Source organism: Mytilus trossulus, chromosome 12, assembly GCF_036588685.1.
Source record: "Mytilus trossulus isolate FHL-02 chromosome 12, PNRI_Mtr1.1.1.hap1, whole genome shotgun sequence".
Lineage (NCBI taxonomy): Eukaryota > Metazoa > Mollusca > Bivalvia > Mytilida > Mytilidae > Mytilus > Mytilus trossulus.
In genome coordinates this window covers 33,221,553-33,245,470 of record NC_086384.1, presented here as the reverse complement: position 1 = coordinate 33,245,470, position 23,918 = coordinate 33,221,553, and the positions used below count along the sequence as shown (strand labels likewise).

General features: G+C 31.3%; 1 protein-coding gene across 1 annotated transcript; it reads right to left on the bottom strand.

Annotated features, from left to right (window-relative positions):
• Positions 1–18,392: 18,392 nt before the first annotated feature.
• On the bottom strand, positions 18,393–23,883 carry LOC134693845 (uncharacterized). The gene is made up of 4 exons (XM_063554786.1): positions 23,395–23,883; positions 21,608–22,076; positions 19,520–19,841; positions 18,393–18,496 (listed from the first exon to the last, which is right to left on the bottom strand). The coding sequence occupies exons 1-3, from the start codon at positions 23,842–23,844 to the stop codon at positions 19,522–19,524; spliced, it is 1,239 nt and encodes a 412-aa protein (XP_063410856.1). The 5' UTR covers positions 23,845–23,883; the 3' UTR covers positions 18,393–18,496; positions 19,520–19,521.
• Positions 23,884–23,918: the final 35 nt, after the last annotated feature.

Sequence of the window (23,918 nt, the reverse complement as noted above, 5' to 3'; positions counted from 1 at the left end):
AGCATCTGGTTGATTATTGAACTAGTTTTCAAGTTCCTTCAAATCGGGGTCCAAAATTAAACTTTGTTTGATTTCATCAAAAATTGAATAATTGGGGTTCTTTGATATGCCAAATCTAACTGTGTATGTAGATTCTCAATTTTTGGTCCCGTTTTCAAATTGGTCTACATTAAGGTCCAACGGGTCCAAAATTAAACTAACTTTGATTTTAACAAAAATTAAATTCTTGGGCTTTTTTGATATGCTGAACCTAAACATGTACTTAGATTTTTGATTATGGGCCCAGTTTTCAAGTTGGTCCAAATCAGGATTCAAAATTATTATATTAAGTATTGTGCAATAGCAAGAAATTTTCAATTGCACAGTATTCAGCAATAGCAAGAAATCTTCAATTGTACAGTATTGTGCAATAGCAAGAAATTTTCAATTGCACAGTGTTGTTCAATAGCAAGAAATATCTTATTGCACAATATTGTGCAATAGCAAGCAATTTTCAATTGGAGTTATCTTTCTTTGTCCAGAATAGTAGTTGAATCAACTTAAATCATTATTTTATACAATATACAATGTATTTTCACTTTTACTACCAACTGATAAATTAAAACATTTACCATTCAGTGATAACAAGCACTTTTTTTTACATTTTAATATGTGATGATGTTTTTCAATGAGCAGTTATTGTTGGGGGGGGTAATTTTTCTCATTTCAGATTTCATAAATAAAAAGAAAATTTCTTCAAACGTTTTTTTGAGAGGATTAATATTTAACAGCATAGTGAATTGCTCAAAGGCAAACAATTTTTTTTAAGGGCATACAATACAGTTACAGGGGAGGTAATGGTGTTGCTAACGTAAAATGATATTTCATGACGTCAAACTGTGACATATCGGGAAAAGATGCAATTTTCGACTGATTTTTATCATTCAAACTGATTTAATTTAAAAACGAGTTCATTGACCCCTATTTTTCAAAACAGCAATTTGTTTCATTTTGCAGGGAGATTATGTTACCCAAATTTTATAAAACTGTAAATAGAGGATTTTTTAAAAATTTTGATAAACATGCAGCAAAAAATGACGTGTTTTCCTTAATTCATGAACATTTGATAAATATGAGTTATTTCTGAATAAGAAAAGCATAATATTTTTAGAGTACTTATAAAATACAGAAACTACCGATTATTTAACAAAAAACAATTTGTGTTTATCTTTTATAACAAAAAAGTTAGGTCTTTCTTTCAAAAAAGAAATTACAGCCACAAATCTGAATTTTGAGCAAATATACAAAATTTCGACACAGTTGAATATTTTTTTTGACACAGTTCTGGTATTTCAAAGGCACTGGGGTAAAGCTGATGACCGTAACTGCATTCACGGTCATCCCAAGATGTCGGATGAAAAATTAGGTCAGTATTTTTATTGTCTGTTAAGTTGTTTCTATATCATTTTCTTTACAAAGCATACTTTGATACGATGTAAATGTATAAAAGATTCACACGGAAGTCACAAATCTCTACCGAGGAACGTGTATTAAACGGGAATTTGGAATTGAAAAATTTGCGAGGATGACCGTAAATCGAAATCGAGATGACCGTAACAGGATTAGCGAATCATAACAAGGCTGGCCGTAATTGGTTAAAAGATGACCGTAAATTGTTAAGGATGACCGTAATTTATAAAGAATGACTAAATTTAAAAGGATGACCGTCTATTGAAAGAACTGTCCATATTTGTATGCATTGTTTTTTGTTGAGTTTGTCGCAAAAGGGGCTCGGTTAGTTCTTTTTAACTATTTGGCTTGTAGTTGGATGCTACATATGACGAACCATGTATTTGAAGCACGTCTTATTTTTGTCTACCTTTAGGATAATGTTGTCTTAAAAAATTACGCCTTTGTTAAGCCAATTTAGTCTTACTCAAATGATAGATGAACCTACTCATTTTACTGAATCGTCGTCATCATTGTTAGATCTTTTTATAACAAATGATGCTCGCATAATAAATTACTGTGGAGTCGGGCCACCTTTATTAGACCAAATACGTTTTCACTGTCCTATAATCAGTCTTTTGAACTTTCCAAAATGTCGTCAAAAACAATTTGGCTATATGATCCAGGAGACTATGACAGATATCGTTACATTTTATCTGAAAAAATTGGAATTCCGTAATTAACTTAAATAACGTTGAACAATTTACAACCGAAATAACAAAAACTATCATAGAAGCTGCTGAAAAATGTATTCCAAATAAAATAATAACTGTCCAAGTTAACACAAAACACAAAACGGAGGGTACTAAACTTACCAGTATAAAAAATTTATATGTTGAAACTCGATGGGAAAAATTATCTGAAAGACAACGCAGTCACAGACTAACTCATTATCACAAAATTTTGAATAATAAAACTCCAGCGTATTTAAAAGACTTATTGCCTGATTCAGTAGGCAGTAGGCATATGGTCATAATACAAGACAGAGAAATAATATTTCACAAGTCAACACACGGACCCGTTTATATTCTGAATATTTCATCCCTGCAACAACAAAACTATGGAACACTCTTAACTTAAACATAAGAAAATGTGAATCTTTATCATTATTCAAAAAACAAATTAGTACACAAAATAGTAAGATCCCAGCGTATTATTATATAGGACATCGTTTTGGTCAAATTCTTCATGCTCGCTTAAGAGTGGATTCAAGCTCATTGAATTCTCACCTTTTCCTTCGTAACTTAGTAGCCCCTCCAAATTGTCGTTGTGGTGATATAGAAACAAATTCTCACTTCCTGTTATCTTGTCCTATATATACTAATTTAAGACAAGAACTATTGGATTATGTTTCAGTTCTTCCTGTCCAAGTTAACACAAAAACTTTGCTTTTTGGATCAACGGTACTCTCAAATGAGCAAAATAGTCTTTTATTTAGTTTGGTGCAGAAATATGTTATTAAAAGTAAACGTTTTAATCCTTGATGTTAATGCTTCATCACTCAATAGCAACCCAAGCATTTCACAATGTATACATTACAATAATTCATGTTTTTATTTATTTTTATTTTTTTTCATTAAATTTTTTCTTCTTCTTTTTCTTTCACCTTTTTCATATTCATATATTTATTACATAGCATGCCAGTATTTATATTTATGTATTGTTCAATAAGTGTACTATTTTTGTAAAGGAGACAGATTTGTAAAAGCAAATTGCTTGTTTCTGATACTGAATATTATTTCCTTTGTATAATATCGTATCATGATGAATTATCTGAATAAATATTGTTTAAACTAATGTTGTCTTATAAATACGTCTTACACCAACACGATTAATTATTTGATACAAAAAAGGTAATACAAATACGGATATTTCTTAGAAATGACGGTTATATTATGAAAGGTACGGTCATCCTTTATAAATTACGGTCATCCTTTCGAAATTACGGTCATCATTTTACCAATCACGGTCATCCTTATTATATGTTACGGTCATCTTGAAAATATTTTAAAGATGATTTACGGTCATCTTAGCGAATTTTTCAAAGCCAATTTCCCGTTCTATACACGTTTCTCGGTAGAGATTTGTGACTTCCGTGTGAATCTTTTATAAATTTACATCGTACCAATGTATGCTTTGTAAAGAAAATGATGTAGAAACAACTTAACAGACAATAAAAATACTGACCTAATTTTTCGTCCGACATCTTGGGATGGGAAAGTTGATATAAACTTTTAGCTTTTTGTTTAGTATCAAAAAGGTCGCCAGAATCAAAATCAGGGAGCTGAAGTTTGATCAAAGACATTATTTTCTATGTTACAATTCATTTTTAACAAGGAGCATGTCAAATTATGAGCTCTGTGGATTCAAGGAACTAGTATAGGTAGCTTGATATATGCTTTTTATCATGATGAATCGATGACAGATTGTTGCTTATTGTCCAGTGGCAAATTAAATTCGGGAAAAGACACTGTTTATGTGATATGAATATAAACCCTACTGCCTCGCTGAGTCAGATTTTGTATGTACTGGCTATAGTTCACTATATATTTAGCTCGAAATATATAGTTAGTAAAAGAATATTTATATTTGGTATAGGGAATTCTTGCAAGGCTTGCAAGTTTCATCTGACCTTGAGCTCATTTCATAGATCAAGGATAAGTTGCCCTGATAAGGTATATTTTTCAAATACAATAAGTAGTAGTTTAAATGTATTTGATATACTGAATAAATAGAGATACACATTGTAAATTAAAATAAGTGGTATGATTGCCAATAAGACAATTATCCACTAAAGACCAAATTACATTGATGTAAGCAAGTTTAGGTCACTGTATGTCCTTCGACAATGAGCAAAACCCATTCCTTATAGAAAGCTTTACTATCTGTCTGGCAATTTTCATCTGACCTAGACCTCATTTTCATGATATTTGTCTTGCCTGGGTTGAAACTTGAAAGTCTCCAAATGATAACAGTATGGTAGCAGTGATGGTGTGGACTCTTTGTATAAAGTTTTATATTTCAGAAATTAGAAGGCTAGATGCTTCAAACTTCGTATATAGATGCTTTTTGTTATGAAGTCTCCGTCTGTCACATGTCCATTATTCTTGACGTCATTTTCATGGTTCAGTGACTACATGAAAAGAAGTTAAGAATTTTTGTGCTGTAATTTCTTCTTTTATTATGAGAAATAGGAAAACCATATTTAGTTTTTGCATACTTTTCTGGGTCATGATGCTTGTCAGATAGTTTTCAATTGACATCGACCTCATTTCATGGATCAGTTAGCAAGGTAAAGTTTTCGTTGTCAGGTCTATATAACAGATACTATTAGCAATAGGTCTACTATATTTTGTATATGGAACAATTGTAAGGAATACACGCCAACTGACAGGTGTCATATGACTTTGACATCATTTTCAGTAGTGGGAGATATTATGGACATAATTGTGCAAATCGTAATACAAGCATAAATTTGGTATAAAGGTTGACTTAATGGTACTTAAAAAAAATCCGCTGCTGGCCATATATTTTTTTCAAAATTGCCACCACACATTTCGGAAATGGCGCCATTACAAATTGACAATTATTCGTTAATCCTTTGAAAGGTGTGTCATATGTAAAATACAATGTTAGATTTCATAATAAGTAAATAACAGTTCCTTAATTACCACTAGACAATAAATGAATGAAACTAAGGTGACTTCTGGTTTCAAAATACCGGCAAAAAAGTCAAATATTTCAATTTTTATACTTTCAAGCAACTTCGCGAGAGATGTAAATCCTTGAAAGATGTGCTTTAGGTATAATCCAATGTAAGTTATGATTAAACGTTAAGAAAAGTTCCTTAGTACGACAAAACATCACATAAATGAAAAAAGATAGTGACTTCCGGTTGAAAAATGGCGGCAAATACGTAGAACATATTTTTTTGTAAGAAAGACAGGTTGCTAATCTTCTAATTATCAGATAGTTGCCTATACAACAACCCGTACAAGGAAGGCCAGAACGGTAGCATCTACAGTTACCAACACAGCTGGATTTTCGCCTCCGCATTTCAAAATTTCCTGACACGAGATGCAAAGGCAGTCAAAGAAGTCGATTTTGGTTTCCAACTGTCATTGATTCTTCTTTTCATCCAACCCCAGTGTTCATGACTTGGTACATGTACCTGTCGAATACATGAATCAGACTGAGCACAAGCAGCTTCTCTTTTGATGCGGTCTGGAAAAGAACCTCCTGTAGGCAGAATTACATCACAATGCCGTTGCTTCCTGGCAAACAATTCACATCGTGCCTCGCTTCATACTTAAGCAAAAAAAGTCCTTTACCTCTGGAAAACCTTCTATTGTTAGCCAAGCTGACCTTTTCCCTTTCTCACGACAATTCGACAAAGTGCCACATCCACTGAATGTATGGACGAAAGTAAGAGCAGCTAAACATGGACCTAACACATTTGATATGTCACGTACAGGAAGCCATCACAAGTCGTTATTCCTTCCATAACCTATCAACAATTTGTTCTACCTAATTTTGCGATTGATGCAATTCTTGATACTATTACATCTGTGTCAGTACTACCTAAAGTTACATTTTACAACACTTTTCTTAATCATGCCGAACATGGACAAACATTCGTGTATCTGCTTCTTCATGATTACAAGGGAATAGATAGGAAGTATCTGTGTGAAATTGCTAAGAATATTTTCACCATGAGTTACATACACATTTGTATTAAACTCTTAAGAAGCAATTTTGTCAGCAAGAAACCTGAACAATTTCGTTTCGTTGTCATCTTCACAGAGAAAACTACTACAAACCCTTGGTGTTCTACCAGAACCAACACCTTTCCATCTGGCACAAGGACCTTGCCTTTGTCTAGTCACAGCCTTTGAATTATTCATTTAGTAAAAATCAAATACAATGTCTACAATGAATACTTATCGATGCATCAAATATTTGTGCCCAACTCTGTGACCTGGAATTAACCATTGCTTCCCCACCAACGATAAATGCGTCCGAATTTGGATCAACAAATCGCAGAATGTTTTAAGTAAAACCCATTTGCAGCGTTTTGATACCACTACTTCAAGTGACATCCTGATATAAAGACGGAGTAACAATTTAGTTTTTATGGTGTTTTTTTTTTGGCTGTTGGTTTTGCATTTGCTTCAAAAGATCTTCGTATTGTTTGGACCAATATCTTAGAGTTTATTTACATATCTTAAAAAAAAAATCAACAACTTCCTAAATGGAGTAATTTTTTTTTACTTATCTGACGACTCTTCTATATATGAATTTCCAGACTCGTTCATTACTTTACAAAGCCTTTAAAGCTGTTTAAAGAAATCTTTTTGTGTTTTCGTAGAGTCTTCATTTTTGATTATGTCGTTCGTCTGTTTTAGAATGACCCAAACCACTTGATCTTTCAAATTCATCTTCTAGTATACTGACTCCTGGTCCAGCTACCATCCATTTGTTCTAAAAGGGATCTTCGGTTAATCTTATGGTACAAACATCTTCTTCACAATTGCGTTATTCTGTTTTTGTGCCTGATCAATAGTGTTATAAGAAAGAAATATTCTGGTATTACGTACAGTGAAATTATCATTTTCAAATTCCATTGCCTCCTGTGGGTGATGTTCTGGAAGGGAAGTCATATGTCGGAGACGGGTCGGTAACGATTGAGCATAATTTACACGACCAAGACCTAAACCAATACGCTATCATGCTTTATATGGACTGTTTGAAAAGTAATAAATCTCACTCATGAAATGAGCAAAATACCAAAATCAGAAGAGGTACTTAGTTTATAATTGAACGCCAGTAATTAAACTGTCGACGAGATGAATCTATTTCCTTACACCAGTCTTTTAAATCATTGAACGCCACAGAGTCAAAACATAACTATTTATTCTGAATTTAGCTTTCATAATCCGAAATTAACAATTCAAGCAAAAATACATGCGGTTGTCTGATGCTCCTGTCTAGTTCTAGGTGCATTTGAACATACATAGAAAGAATCTGCCGTTCTTGGAGTTGCAATATTGGCTCCAGTAAGACAACATGTCCATCCCCTATCACGCCATATATCACCAATCATTACAACAAGTCATTCCAATGTGCAATCCGCCAAACATGACGATACACTTAACTTTTTTTTACAAATCAGGCTATTCCCACTGAATTTGGTTAGGCATTTCCAAAAGTGGCTGATCTGCAGTTGCAATTGATGTTTCTCCGGGAATATCCACATTTCGCCTTCACCATCGAATACCTGTGAATTGCCTGGTAGTGCATAGAAATCGCTCTTGATGTCTATAAATAGTTTGCAGCTGCGCAAAAGTGTTAAACACATGTGTATCATAACCTTGAAAAAATTTATTAAACCAATTCATAATATTATTTGAAATCTAAAAACACTAAACATATAGTAAATAGTTCAAATGTTTTTGAAAGAATTTTGTTACATAGTCGCGCATGCGCAAATAATGGATATGTCAAACAATAATTTTTAATAAATATGTGATGTAAGGAAGGTATCCACCAAACCTGGTAATTTGTTATTACTAAAAAGAAGTCCAAAGAAAAGATTTCCAGGAAAATCAGTATTTTCAAACTAAAGAAAACAGCCATTTTAGAAAATGGCCGTGGCCATCTTGAAATTTTGTAATTTTAAATGGCCAGCAGTTATTTCTTAAAAAGTATATACTTATGATGCTTCGTGGTAATTTTCATGCTTGTATCATCATTTGCACAATTCCCTCGATTTTGCTTGCTAATATCTTCCACTATGATGTTTTTCGTTTATTGTTTGTTTTCAGTAATTTTCTAGTTTCCATTGCTTTGTTCGCCTACATATGCTTAAATTCACCTTATTTGGACTATATTCACGTTATATCTTTTTGACAATAATACCACACCATATGTTAATGCAAGAAAATTACTAAGTTTGACATGAGATACAGAGTAAAATTAAATTACTCTCAGTAATTGAGTTCTGAGGATAATTTCATATTGTGGAAACAACACACACCGAGAGCCTTATAGTAACATTTTCATTCAGAATGAACCACAATTATATTCTTAACCCTTTTTAAGGCAAAACGAAAATTTGAAAACAAAGAAATCAAATTGAAAGAGTCTAGATACTCTAACGGCATTGTCTGACTACCATACCATGGTGGCTAATATTCATTGTTTATTTGAATTATACAACTTCAGCTTTTTTTCGAGTTTAATTACAAAAAATATAATTTATATACATGTGTAAATGAAGTAAAAATATATGTATACTATACATACAAGTCATAGTATACGTTATTTTGTGACATTTCTAATTTTAATGAACAGATCTCGTTAAAGTGCACCTGAAACTAAAAATAAATTGCGTATGTTAACTGTATTATGATTCCAGAAAAAAAGTTTTTTGAATGTATGGAATGTAAAGAAAAAGCGGCAAAACATACTTTTTTTTATTACTAGAAATTCAATTTTTTCCCCAATACTCATCCACATAATTTTATTTAAAACTGTAACATGTGATATGTTATCGTTGTAAACATTTCAAAAATTCTAAAGATGAAAAAAAGATATGTTTTCAAATACCTCATAAACGTATACTTTGTCTTAAATCTCAACAACTTATAATAACTTGAGATAAAACTACATATTTATTATATAACTGCAAAACAAAAAGTGTAAAATTAGCTTTTATTTACAGATTAAATACTTTGAGTAATGCTAGATAAAAAAATCTATAACTACCACTGAAAATACAAATTATAGAACAAGAACAGTTCTTGCTTCATTGTATTGCTCTGAATATCTGAGTTTTATTGGAAAAATGTAAAAATGTTAAAGATTCTATTTAGAATTATTTTATCAAATAAAAAAACATTCAAATGAGATTGGGTTTTTTTCCAACACCTTTGACCGTGCTTCTTAACAGAAACACAATGGAAAGTGCACATATCCTTTCTTCACAAGAAAAATAAAATTGGAAGACATTGAAAATAATATCAGAAATGTGCTAAAATAAGGGTGATGGAAAAATATAGATTGATTGAATCAAGTATAGACATGCATGTTTAAAATTTATTTTATTATACTGCTGCGAATTTATTCACTGTAAATATTCAAAACAAAATTAACGATAGCAAGCGAGTATTTAAATCTTAAACTTTTTAATGGATAGTGGCAAAATCTTGTAACTCATGGTCAGTCGAATTGGATTTGATTTTCACCCTATGTTTCAGTATTTCATATCACCGAGAATATTACATAGATAAAACATTATCGGAAAGGACATCAACAAGTGATTGCAAACGAAATTACATATTAAGAAAAACTAATAGACACATCACATACATTAAGGGTAATCCATATTGTTAAGCCTGGTATAACTGCGCCTACCAATGGAAACATTTATAAACCTTACAGTGTTCTTGCTGATACTAAAGCCACTTTCTATCTGCGGAAGTTATGCCAAAGACTTAATGAGATTAGACGACTGCAGTGTTTGATAATGAGAATTCAAAGACTATTTGTCAATACAAAATGAAGTAAGTACTTACCGAGAGAACAACACTTAACATTGAGAATTATCATATTTTTGTTGTAGTGTTAACATATTAGATGCAACTAAAAAAATAAACTACAAATAGACAAAATAACTATAGTGTAAACATGGGTATTTCATCTATGTGTAAACTAAAAATATACATATCTAATAAAATATCAATGGTCAAAATAGAAATAAACAATTTATCAAAGTATTAAAGAATCATTAATTTCAAATTGTTCAATATTGAAAAAAAAAATCTTCATATCATACATTAGAAGACCAATTAACACTAAGAAAAATAAACTACTAGCAGGCCTGGGATTCAATCAATGAGCAAAATTGATATGTCAACCAAATACATTTATAAAATATGGGAAAACAGATATTAACTTGTATATGTCTTTTCATGTTTGTGCAGTTAGATTGCTGTCGCAGTTGATATGGTACAGTAAATGTAATATATGTCCCACATTTTCTGTAACTCATTTACTCATGGTGAATTTAAAAAATAAATAAATTCCTAACCCTAAACGCACAACTAATGAAGTGCTATATTCATTCGTCCCACTGTGTCGTTTATTTCAAACAAGTTGGTATTAGTTGATTTTGGAAACTCATTTTTAAATATATAAAATTAGACTGGGATAATGCTTTTGAATATTAAATAAGTTTTAAATGTTGCAATGCGTGTATGCATAATAGCAAGATATTTACACCCTTGGATGTACTCTATCCTAACTGTTATCATATCTCGATTACCCTTTTTTTTTTAAAATCTGTAATGCTTACTTTATTTGTCCTTATGTTGACTTACGAGACTTTATGATGTACTTAAGCGATGTTTCGGAATTTGTGTCCGATGTTCAGACTCCTTGGGTGTTCTTCTTCAATACAGGGTAAATTTTTGCTCCATAACGCCTAGTTTACTTTTCATAGAAGACTTCCAAATCTTTAAAAAGTAATCAAAATTTAATTTTCTTTTTTTTAATGTGAGATCCAAATAGAACGAATGCAAATATAAGGTAAGAGTCCGAGTCAGTCTTCTCTCGCCATTTTAAAAAAATCAAATATCTTGAAAAGGTGCTCTTTAAGCTATCATTTTTTAGCATATTTTGTTCCTTAACTAATACTTTTCCAGCTTATGGTAAATTTTTTAATTTCAACTACGTACATCCTTATACCAACATCGGTATTACCCTTTTAAAGAGATTTATGAAGATGTGGTTATAAAATTATCGTATCGAAATGCATAAGCAGCACACATTACCTCAAGTGACTCAAATTGTATCAGTAAAAATCCTTTTTAAAAAGATATCTTTACTTTTGCAATCGCTTTCTATAACACCGATATTTGTTCTTATAACATATGATCAACTTAAGAATGTAAACCTCTGACGACCAAAACATTTCTAGAATTTAACTTTTTCCTCAACCTGTTTTTTTGGTTTGCATGACTGTAAAAATAATTGGTGGAGAAAATTTCATATGGGGGTGCACCTCTTCTTTTGCTACGGACCATTGAAAGTACCCAATTTTGATCATTTCACTATTTTTCATCAATTTTTACCCAAGTTTGGGCTATTATCGTGAAAAAATCACAGTCCCACAACTAACCATTTGTCATACTTTTGATAAAGATGAAGTGAACCCATGTGATTTCTTAAAAAAATATAGGTTAGTGTTAATATTAAAAAAGTTTGATCATATTTTGATTCTTATTTGTTTAAAATTTACTATGCTGTCAATTTTGTAAAGTGAATTTTCCCTGTTTTTAGAACAAAATGCATATGATTCCAACTTCTTTGTTATAAATGATTGAAAAAGAACATAGCTCTGAACTTTAAAAAGAAAAAAAGTGATATGGTATGTACATGTTTCTGGTACAATCATAATTTTTCTTGTACCCCTCACGCGTTTTCTTAAAATTTTGGCTTTAAAGACTGACTTAATTGGTAATAAAATTTGAAAAATTGATTTCTCAAAGACTACTCATTGTAATTACACAATTTTTTCACAGAGTTAACTTAGATTATAATATTTTTTAAATACATCGATATTTTCAACTTGAACTACTTGTGTTAGAAATTATTCCAGAACGAGATTTCAACGAGATAAAACGTCAGAAAAATAAATCCTTAAGAATTAATAATGTTGCCTAGCCACAATCGGATTTACATTTCAGATTAGGTCTATGTTATAGGCCTTTAAAGACAAGAAGACAAACTTCACATAAGTATTACATATTTGAACTGAAGAAGAGAATATCAAATATCATGTATATGTGCGACCGTTTAAAAAACCCAAAACACTCTAAATACTAGTACACGCTGAAAATGAGCAAACTTTCACGTTATGTTGTTTCATTTAAAATTACACTGTTTTTATCAATTGATAGTTAATAAGTGAACTTATTACGAACTTCATTATTGGTTTACTGTAATAGACTATTTATTCATCTTTCTTTTGCTGGTTGTTGCAACGAAAAATCTTCAGTGGTTAAAAAGTTATGTAAAAAGTGGAATATTGTACGTTTGTTATGAAATTTTGTACTTTTGTTTTAGCTTGCTCAGTGTAGGGATAAAAAAGGAAATAGAACACATTTATGCTATTATGTATTTTGTTTTCACTCCTAGTATATACATTATCAAAAAGTGCCTCACATATCATACCCTAGCTGGAGATATATGCCATCAAAGTTGTTTATACAAATAAAGTGAAAAAATGTCTTGTCCGTAGACATGCATTCCCTAGTAAACTGGAAGTGTAATAAAATTAATGTTGCATTGCTAACTTCCTGCTCGTTTGTAGACATGAGATCACTACTAACATTTTCTTCTACCATCTATTAATAGAGAAAGAATTTGAAAAAAAATGTCAGAATGTCTTGTCCGTAGACATGGTTTTATATCAATATTGCTAGGCTTGTTGGGTCTAAATTGTTCCTATGTGTTGTTTAAACTTAAAATATCTTATCTGTTAGAATTAGTTGTGGCTATATTTATGTTGAAAATACTGAGTTATAATTTGTACAAATAACGTACATCACCTATAAATAAGATTCAAGTTCCAAAGCAGACAAATAATTCAATTTAGCACTTGTTATATACAAGTGTCTTGTCCGTAGACACTTCCGCATCTACTGGTAATACTGAAATTACAGAAGATAAAGTCAGAGAAAGAGAAATACTGTTCTTTATTTGATTTAGTTAATCTTTTATGGTATGCAGCAACTGGAATAAAAATATTGAAGTAAAATAAGGTATGCTTTTTATGACTGATAATTTGACACTTTTTAAAATCTACTTCTGTATGGTAATTTTACAAAACACACACTCTTAAATCACCATTTATTAATTTCAAATTGTTTTTTTCAACTGAAATTGTCTTGTCCGTAGACATTTCCACAATATATTTGTTGCCAATTTTTTCGAGTTCAGCCTGATTTGATAGATAAAATGTATATTATTTTTGTAAGAGAACACATTCAATTATGTCAAAAAAGAGTTTTACTAATAGTTTGATTGTTTCAAAAAGTCAGATATATGGATTTCAGTTAAAAGAATGTGTCTTCATTTTGGCTTAACACTTGGCAAGAGTAAAAACTCTTTGTTCTTACTGTGCTATGTTATAGCAAGGAGGTTATATTAACCTCCTTGGTTATTGTTATTGACCAAGCAAGTCCGTATATGTCATTTAATCTGCACAGCACGAGATGACCCAATAACCCGAACGACGTAGGAGTGTGCAGATTAAATAACATATACCGATTTGATTGGCCAATAACTGTTTTAACACATGAAGCAATCAATAAACGTGAACGTTTTTGAAATGTGGACGTTATTCCGCAATCCACGGATCCTAGGAAAGTTTTTTGTAGGGTAAAGAATGGGGGAAATACGACTTCGGTAAGTTTTAAATCAATATTTTTTTTATATTTTAGACTCATTCTAAAATAGCGATTAAATGGTATATTTTTTTTTTTATCGTTTCCGTTAAAAATTCAAAAGCAATTAGTCTAATTTAAACCAAATAACCCTTGCAGTTATGTTTTTTTTCATACACCGATTTGAAAGTACACAATTTATCAAAGTCTTAATCGTCACCAATAAGTAAAATTTGGAATAAATTTAACGGAAACGATAAAAAAATATACCATTAAATCGCTATTTTATAATGAGTCTAAAATATAAAAAAAAAGATTAATTTAAAACCTACCGAAGTCGTATTTCCCCCTTTCTTTACCATACAAGAAACCTTCCTAGGATCCGTGGATTGCGGAATAAATTCTCCACATTTCAAAAACGTTCACGTAAATTGATTGCGTCATGTGTTAAAACAATTATTGGCCAATCAAATCAGTATATGTAATTTAATCTGCACAGCACGAGATGACCAAATAACCCGAACTCCTACGTCGTTTGGGTTATTGGGTCCTCTCGTGTTGTGCAGATTGAATGACATATACCGACTTGCTTGGTCAATAACTATAACTTAATCAATAAATTATTGAGAGAATGTAAAGAATAATGGGTACATTTTTATGTTTTCCAAAATTTGAAAAACACAGCTTTAGATTAAATTGGTAGCTTTTAATCTTAACTTGAACAATCATCTTTTAGAGCATTTAATTAAATATCAATAAAATGTCTTGTCCGTAGACATTATCACAATGTATTTGTTTCCATTTTCCTCGAAGTTCAGCTTCATTTGATAGATAAACATGATAAAATGTATCATTTTTCTCCTCAAAAGAACACATTCAACTATGTCAAAATTAGTTTTTGATAATGTATTTAACTTAATATCAATACAATGTTCTGTCCGTAGACACAAACATATAAGTTGTATTGCTAAGTTTGATTGTTTATTGTAAGAATATGCATCAAGTTATTTTAATGTGTTCTATACACCAAAAAAAAGTGGTTTTTTTTTAAAGTTTTGTTATATATGGATTAGTTAAGGTATAGTTTGGTCAGATAAGATTAATGATCAGAGAAAGCTACTGTTGTTTGAAATAATAGTGAGTTAAAAATGTTTTTATCATTCTTTTTTTTCCGTTTAAAATGTTTGATATTCAATAATTCTAAACATATTTTGTTGTCTTTGTCATCGACCAAAAATTTGTAACTAGTGACCATGTGCTGAAGGCAAAATTTAAATAAAATTAGACAGTTTTTAAACATGATTTATTTAATAAAAATATTAAATTTTTCTTCCAAAAACTGCATGTTATTATATAAATGATTACATTGTTAGCCTAACGATGACTAATTTTCATAATTTAAACCATTTCTGTACCAAAATATCAAAAGAGTTTGTTCCTGATGTGATATTCATTTTTTCTTTACATGTAAAACACATAATGCACATCTGATTGCGGCTAGTCGACGTGTTAGTAGCTAATATTATACACCTATTGACTGGGTGTGAGTGTAATAGCAAGTTTGTTGTCCCTGAGGTATCAACTATTACTCGAGGCAAAGCCGAGATCAATAGTTGGTATGCGAAGGGACAACAAACTTGCATTTACCCGCACACCCAGTCATTAGGTGTTTTATTATACTGAACAACACAGCCATTAAGTGTTTTGTATATATACCAAATAACTAATTTTCTAAAAAAGTATATATATATATCGTCTGAAAGAAAACAAAAATGTCACATAACTTTATGTGCACATAATGAACTATACTTTTTTTATAATTCGTTTTGCATAAATAAATATTTCATTAATTTCAATCAAGACTAGAAAAACTTGTGTTAAACTTTCCGTGCTTATAACTAATTCTAGCTTAAGTTCACCAATTTGAAACGCAAATTCACTTTTAATATACGGAGAGCAAACCCATATTATGAATAAGGTACTATATTTTAGATCTTTAAAAAATTCATTTTTATAATTGCTTCTTGTAAGTGAAATTACAATCAACGCGAACAGATTCCACCGTTTACAATATTAGAGGGATTTTGACGTTGCAAAGCATACGTTACCAAGCAGAGTAGTCAATGACATCATTATCGTCCAATGAAAAATAAGCATGAAAAAGTACGGGAAAGATGATTAAGAAACTATTCACCGGGGCAATAGTCTTTGTTATTATACCTCAGTATGTTTTTTCTATATAAAAAGCAATGAAATGGTTGTGCTATTTCATTCCACAGAACCATTTGCCAGTCAATAGTTTCAAAGACTATTGCCCCGGTGAATAGTTTCATAATCATCTTTCCCGTACTTTTTCATCATCGCTTATTTTTCATTTGACGATAATGATGTCATTGACTACGCTGCTTAGTAACGTATGCTTTGCAACGTAAAAATCACTATAGTATTGTAAACGGTGCAATCTGTTTGTATTGATTGTAATTTTACTTACAAGAAGCAATTAAAAAAAAAAGAAAACTTCTTCAAGAGAATTTTTTAAAGATCTAAAATATAGTACCTTTAAGTTATTAAAAATATGGATTCTCTCTCCGTCTATTAAAAATGAATTTGCGTTCGGTGTACTTTAGCTAGAATTTATTATAAGCACGCAAAGTTTAACACAATTATGTCTAGTCTTGATTTAAATTAATGAAATATTTATAAATACAAAACGAATTAAAAAAAAAGTATAGTTCATCCTGTGCATATAAAATTATGTGAAATTTTTCTTTTCTTTCAGATGATATATAGACTTTTCAAAAATTAGTTATTTGATATATATATATAAAACACTTAATGGCTGTGTTATTCAGTATAATAAACACCTAATGACTGGTTGTGCGGGTAATAGCAAGTTTGTTGTCGCATACCAACTATTGGTACCTCAGGGACAACAAACTTGCTATTACTCTCACACCCAGTCAATAGGTGTATAAAACTATTGACTGGCAAATGGTTCTGTGGAATGAAATAGCACAACTATTTCATTTTTTTTTAGATAGAAAAAACATAATGAGGTATAATAACATGAATTAAGGCGATAGCAATTTGGTATTTTTGTTATTATAGTTTTGACTGGTGTTTCTCTTTAACCAATTAGGAGGTAGCACACTGAAATTTAGGTAATCATATGAACTCATAACTCGGACTGCGCTATATGCTATATGCATGCATCTTCCACCATGCAAATCATATTAAAAATCCACAATCTATAAAACAACGACAACATGTCGCTTGTAAGTTGAAACTGTTAGATTTCTTTAATATCAACACATTGAAATAAAACAAAGATTTTCTTTAATTGCTCTTTTTTTTAAACTAAAAAGGAAAACAGGTAAACCGTGATTTTCTTATAATTTCAGGTTTAAGTTTGATAAAAATAATAAAGGGCTGTGCTTTAGCGCATGATACGCCCGTTGCTCTTTTAACTTGTCTGTTATGCTTTAAATGAATTTATATGATCAACTAGAAATTGTGTGAGCCCTGTCAAATAACCCCCCCCCCCCCAAATAATAAATAAAAATGCACAAAAAATTGGCACGATTAAGGTCAATAGATATAAACAATTTATCAAAGTGGCATAAAGTGTTTGTGAAAGTCTTAGTTATTGTCCCAAAATTGGAAAATCACCCCTTTTTTAAGCATAAAAATTCATAACACGGAAATGTAAAATATGAAATTTATAAAAATGGAAAGGGAGCTTACATCAATAGATAGAAACAATTCACCAAAGTTTCATGGACATTGGTGAAAGCCTTTTTGAGTTATTGTCCGAAGTGTTAAAAATCCCCCTTTTTTGTGAATAAAGCCCCATAAATCCAAAACTTAAAATCTGAAATTTATAATAATTGAAAGGGAGCTTACATCAATAGATATAAACAATTCACCAAAGTTTCATGGACATTGGTGAAAGCCTTTTTGGGTTATAGTCCGAAGTGTTGAACCCCCACCCTTTTTTATGAATAAAGCCCCATAAATCCAAAACTTAAAATCTGAAATTAATAAAAAACGAAAGGGAGCTTACGTCAATAGATATAAACAATTCACTTAAGTTTCATGGAAATTGGTGAAAGTGTTTTTGAGTTATTGTCCGAAGTGTGGACGACGGACGGACGGACGGACAGACGGACGGTACGACAGACGGACGGACGGACAGACGGACGGACAACGGTATACCATAATACGTCCCGTCTAAAAGACGGGCGTATAAAAATGACACACTATCAGATAATAATAATGATTTAACGTTTGAAATAAAGTCTTTTACAAAATGAAAAATAGATAACAACAAAATGAATGAAATAATATAAAATAGAGTACAACAAAACTATATAAAACTTGCTGAAAGCTTAACAACATGTTAATTTCCAACTACAAGCGATGAACTAACCGTTACCAGTCTGTACAAATATTCACGATGTTTTCCTCGATTTCATTGCAACTCCTAAAAGTTACTTTTTAATGGTTGCTTGTACAAATTTTGTCGTCTTTTACTTGGAAATTTTGGCTAGTGTTCACTCCTAAAACAAATCATTTGAAACAATTAATTGGTGTTTAACAGTGTTAAACAACTATAAAAGATATACGTGAAGTATGTGTCCTATCTTTACTTTGATATTTTATCTAAGAATGGTAACATAACGATTAGCAACTAATTTTATGTAATGTGGTTAACATTTTTCGAATACCACAGACCCGCCAAATGTAACCAAACATGGCCACAATCAGCATTAGGGTATCTAGTTTAAAAACTGTGTCCGGTGATCCGGCCAACCAACTAAGATGGCTGCCATGGATAAAAAAAGAACATAGGGGTAAAATGCAGTTTTTAGCTTATAACTCAAAAACCAAAGCATTTAGAGCAAATCTGACACGGAATAAACGTTACTCAGGTCAAGATCTATCTGCCCTGAAATATTCAGATGAATCGGACAACCCGTTGTTAGGTTGCTGCCCCTGAATTGGTTGTTTTAGGTTATTATCTTGAATATTTTTATAGATAGAGATAAACTGCAAACAGCAATAATGTACAGCAAAGTAAGACCTAAAAATAAGTCACATGACCAAAATGTTCAATTGACCCCCTAAGGAGTTATTGCTCTTTTTATTCATTTATTTTTAACAATTTTGATAAAATTTGTGTGAATTTTCACTAACATTTTCCACTGAAACTACTGGGCCAAATTCATTATAGATAGAGATAATTGTAAGCAGCAAGAATGTTTAGTAGAGTGAGATCTACAAACACATCACCATCACCAAAACACAGTTCTTTCATGAATCCATATGTGTTCTTTATTTAATATTCACATGGACCAAGGCGAGCGACACAGGCTCTTTAGATCCTCTAGTTTCTTGATTGAATCGACGTTGTAATGCTTGTGATGGATATAAAATATTAAACCGTTTGCACGATCGTTACATAAGTTATGAAAGGTTAATAAGAGATTAGGTTTAGTGTAATTTTACTGACAATTAATGTAAGATTTTGTCCAATAAAAAGCCTAACATATAATGTAGTTAAAATTTTTCATATAACTTACATTCAATGGACATGCAAAAACGTTTTAAGCCATGTCAATTCTCCTTCACCGCTTTCAGCACAATTAACAGGATATTCAATTCTGCAAGAATAATATCCTTCGTCATCTGTTGAAGAGTTAAGTATATTGAGAGATGGATATCCTACTTCAGAACCTTTGTATTTCATCTCATCAATAACAATACGAGTCTCCTGGTCACTCTTCATCCTAACCCAGTAAATACTTGCACCTTTAGGTAATGAGACTACTACCTCACAGTCAAGTGTACATCCTTCGCCTATCTTGACATTAAAAGAAGGCTTAAGTTTAAGCCTTGGAAGTTCTGCAAATAAATACGGTAAACTATGATAATTCTGATTTTTTCTAGTTCTTATGTCTACCATTCAGTGTTTCAAACGAATGCATTAATGAACATACACACATCAGAGACATTTTGAAAACGGAAATTAACATTGACAGGAATTTTTTTCTCTCAATCAGGTATGAATCTCTGCTAATATGACTTTAACACTTTAAGATGTTGTTTTTCATTATCATAACAAAACGCTCCTTATACAGTAGCAGTAGTGTATGGTCAAGTAACAAAAGTATTTTTTGTATAGAAAAAAACTAAAGAAAACGACGCCAACAATAATGAAACATGACTTTATTTCAAATGGCATATTTCATCATTTTTAGTGGTTTGAGAAATACCACTTAAATTTATGTTTTATTGAATATGTGGTAAAAAACATCTTCATAAAGATTTCAAAGTTTTATACAGCTCTTTAGAACGACGACAATCGTGAAGTTTAGCCTGTTTAATGTATTGACTGACATACCTATATTTAAATATGATTTGCTTCTGAACAAAACGATATGATGCAATTAACGTAAAAACAAAGAGTGAGTCGATTTATCAATAACAAAGTGAATTAGAAAATGAAAACAAAAGATAATATTTAAATTCTTCGTCTTTACGAAAAGCTTCTGTTCAAATTTCCTGCAATGCATTAAGCTTTACAAATGTATCATGTAAAAAGACATTAAATCCAAATTGTCTGTAAGTTTCAACTGTTAAAAAGTTCATCAATCAGGAAAGTACTGAAAATGAATTTTATATCCTAAAAAAATTGCTTCAGACCTTTTTCAAATCATAAAACACCTTCAGACCAAATTTCATAAAATTCGTCGAAGGCTATGCAAATGTATGATGTGTGGCATACTTTAACCACAGACTTAATCTTTTAAAGTTAGTTCACTTATTTTCTTCTCGTTGTTTATATTACGCGAGTGGGAGCTCCAACGCGCGACATATAAACAACGAGGAGCAAGTGCGAAGAATTAATTTGAATTAGACTGCCACATACTGTATCTTCTTGTTCACTGTTAAAAAAAAATTAGTCCATGTATCAATAAAATTATGGAAACTGAAAATAAATCTTTTAAATATTTGACTCTGAATATTGTATTTTACTTATAACTAAGCTTCCCTAAAATTAGAGAAACTGAAAATAAATGATTTCAAGATTTGGCTCTGAATATTTATTTTAGACATTACTAAGCTTCCCTAAAATTAGAGAAACTGAAAATAAATTATTTCAAGATTTGGCTCTGATTATTGTATTTTAGTCATAACTAAGCTTCCCTAAAATCAGGGAAACTGAAAATAAATGATTTCAAGATTTGGCTCTAATAAAACGATGTGGTATCATTGTCAATGAGATAACTCTTACTCAATTTACATCTTTGATAATCAAGCTTGATGAAAGAGAGAAAAAAATGAAGCATTCCGTTAAACATTTATTGGTTAAATTAAGGCTTTAGTATTTTACCGATGTTCAAATCTTATAAATCGAATGGGATGAAAAGAATAAAATCAAGATCCTGATATTTGAATTAACATTTCTGGGTGCGTTATATTCTTTTTTTTTTTTATTGCAAATAATAATACGATATATATATTTTTTAAAAATATTCATTTGAAAACAATTACGAGGTTAATGAGAAGTGAAAAGTGCAACTTGGAACACTATCTATGTAGAAATTAGAATGAAAAGGTTCTCAACGAGTGTATTTAGAACAAATAAATATTGAGATATTCCTTACCGATTTCGATACTGTCTTTGTAGGTCTCCCAATCGACCCTGTTTAGCTTGCGTTTTGCAACTTCTTTCACACGATCTGTATACGCTGTTCCCTTCTTATTATGGTTTTCCATTCGACGTATAACTTTCTGTATAATCTTTAGCTTTTCGTAATATTCGTTGTCATCTAGTACAAACGTCGACAAATGCTGCATACCGTTCCTAGTGAGTCTAATCCTTTCTATGTCATCCCCAATTTTCTCAGCATTTTTTTTAATATCATTCCATTCACCTCCCCAAAGACCTCGGCTTGGTATATGTTGATTCTGATTCCGCAGTTTAGAATACAACCAAGTGATGTCACAATCACTGCGTTGCTTTACCGGTAATGGTGTATCTAATACTAGCCTATCATAAAGGACGTCTCCTAGTATATCAACTATCATAATAGCCATTCTTGCAGCATTAATTTGATCTCTTGTGCATTCTTCCTAAAATCATATTTTGAAGTAAAATCATGAATCGTTTGGTTCAAACTTTTTATCTGAGAAGAGAAATTACTGGAAATTTGCTTTCCAATCTACAGAAATAACTATGTCAAGTTATATGAAAGTAATACCTGTTATCATTTAAATAAAATCAAACAACACCAAAGAAAACATATATATTTATCCTTTCTATTCATATAAATATTTCATATTCCTCATCTTTTCCGGTCTAGACAGTAGTCAAGCATCTATAATACTCAAGGAAGATACCGATTTCATTGAACCGCAATTCAACTCCTCTGAAACTATACAAAGTCTGAAGTATTTGTGTTATCATTTATAAATGTTTTGATTGTCTTTGAGTCAATTTTATCCGTAGAAAACGCATCATTTCTCAAATGAAACGTCATCCATCCTTTTTACCCAAGTGCAGAACTATCCAAAAATAAAATGAGCATTTAACGTGTAGAAGTGATCCTCTCTTTTTTCTGTGTAAAACAAGGGATGTCTGCGAGTACTCGACTACTCGAGTATTGCTTGTTAGTACCGAGTATCGAATACCAAAGTGAAACTCGACTAATTTGTTTCCTGTTAAAATGCTGTTGATTCCCTAATCTTAAAAACAAATGTATTGATAGCGCAAACCGGTAAATCATATATATAAATTTTAATGACGCCATCACGAATTGGTTAACCGTTATGATTAACCGTTTTACAAATGATATCGGGTATGTTCCTTACGTCGTAAATACAGTCCCCTTCCTTTTCATAAATGTGATCTTTCGAATTAGACTATTTACCGGATCTGTTATCTCATAAGCAAAACGACGGGTGCCACATGTAGAGCAGGATCTGCTTACCATTCTGGAGTACCCTAGTTTTTGGTGGGGTTCGTGTTGTTTATTCTTTAGTTTTCTATGTTGTGTTATGTGTACTATTGTTTGTCTGTTTGTCTTTTTCATTTTTAGCTATGGCGTTGTCAGTTTATTGTTGATTTATGAGTTTGACTGTCCCCCTGGTATCTTATGGCCCTCTTTTAGTAAATATTTACCGCGTTAACATCCTAGTAAAACAGACATCCGATGTCTTTGCCTTTGTCGACGACACTTGCCCAATTGTACCGCGATTTGTAGGCTAACGCTCAGGGTAAAATAATCGAATATTAATGCCCAACCCATGGTTAAATAATAACAAATCTACGGCTGCCATGAACTATTTCTTAACTAAATAGCACTTTCCCCAATTTTTCATTATTCAAGTCAGTACTTTGTATAAACAATACTTTGAACTATACATAGCAGTTAATTTTGATCTATCGTACCTCATCTGATTCACCACACCAGTCAAAATGAACCTCGTCCGAGCTGTGTGAATTTTCATGTTCATCACAATAATATTCACCATGTGGTTGTATAATTTTAAAATCCACCATTCCATCTAAGCAATCGTATTCTGTGAACTTGCATTTGACTTTTATGCTATATTGTATAAGCATTGACGATCTTTCGTCAATTAGTCGGTCAACTATTTGCAACAGTTTTGTCTTTGTAGAACGGTATGCATGTGTCCTACTATCTCCCCATTTCCATACTTGAAATTGGATAACGTTTTTATACCTGCATATCATTAGTTTTTCGCATTTGGTATCGTCGATTTCAAAGACAGCAACATCATGAAAAAATAGTAAATGTCCCTCGTCGACGGTTTTCTTCTTCTTTTTCTCTCTCACAGGATTAAATAAATGTGTGCATGTGACAAGTAAATGTGGCATGAAAGTAGGTGGAAGGAACTGAAAATCTAAACAAAGACAAGACGATTTTGTGAAACGGGTGCTAAATTTGTCTT

What these genes read in the sequence shown, in the direction of transcription:
- LOC134693845 (XM_063554786.1), bottom strand. Translation starts at nt 23,844, where the DNA reads ATGCCACATTTACTTGTCACATGCACACATTTATTTAATCCTGTGAGA. An exon ending in GGTGTGGTGAATCAGATGAG is followed by an intron (nt 22,077 to 23,394) that starts GTACGATAGATC and finishes ATATGATTTTAG; the next exon opens with GAAGAATGCACAAGAGATCA. An exon ending in CAAAGACAGTATCGAAATCG is followed by an intron (nt 19,842 to 21,607) that starts GTAAGGAATATC and finishes ATTTATTTGCAG; the next exon opens with AACTTCCAAGGCTTAAACTT.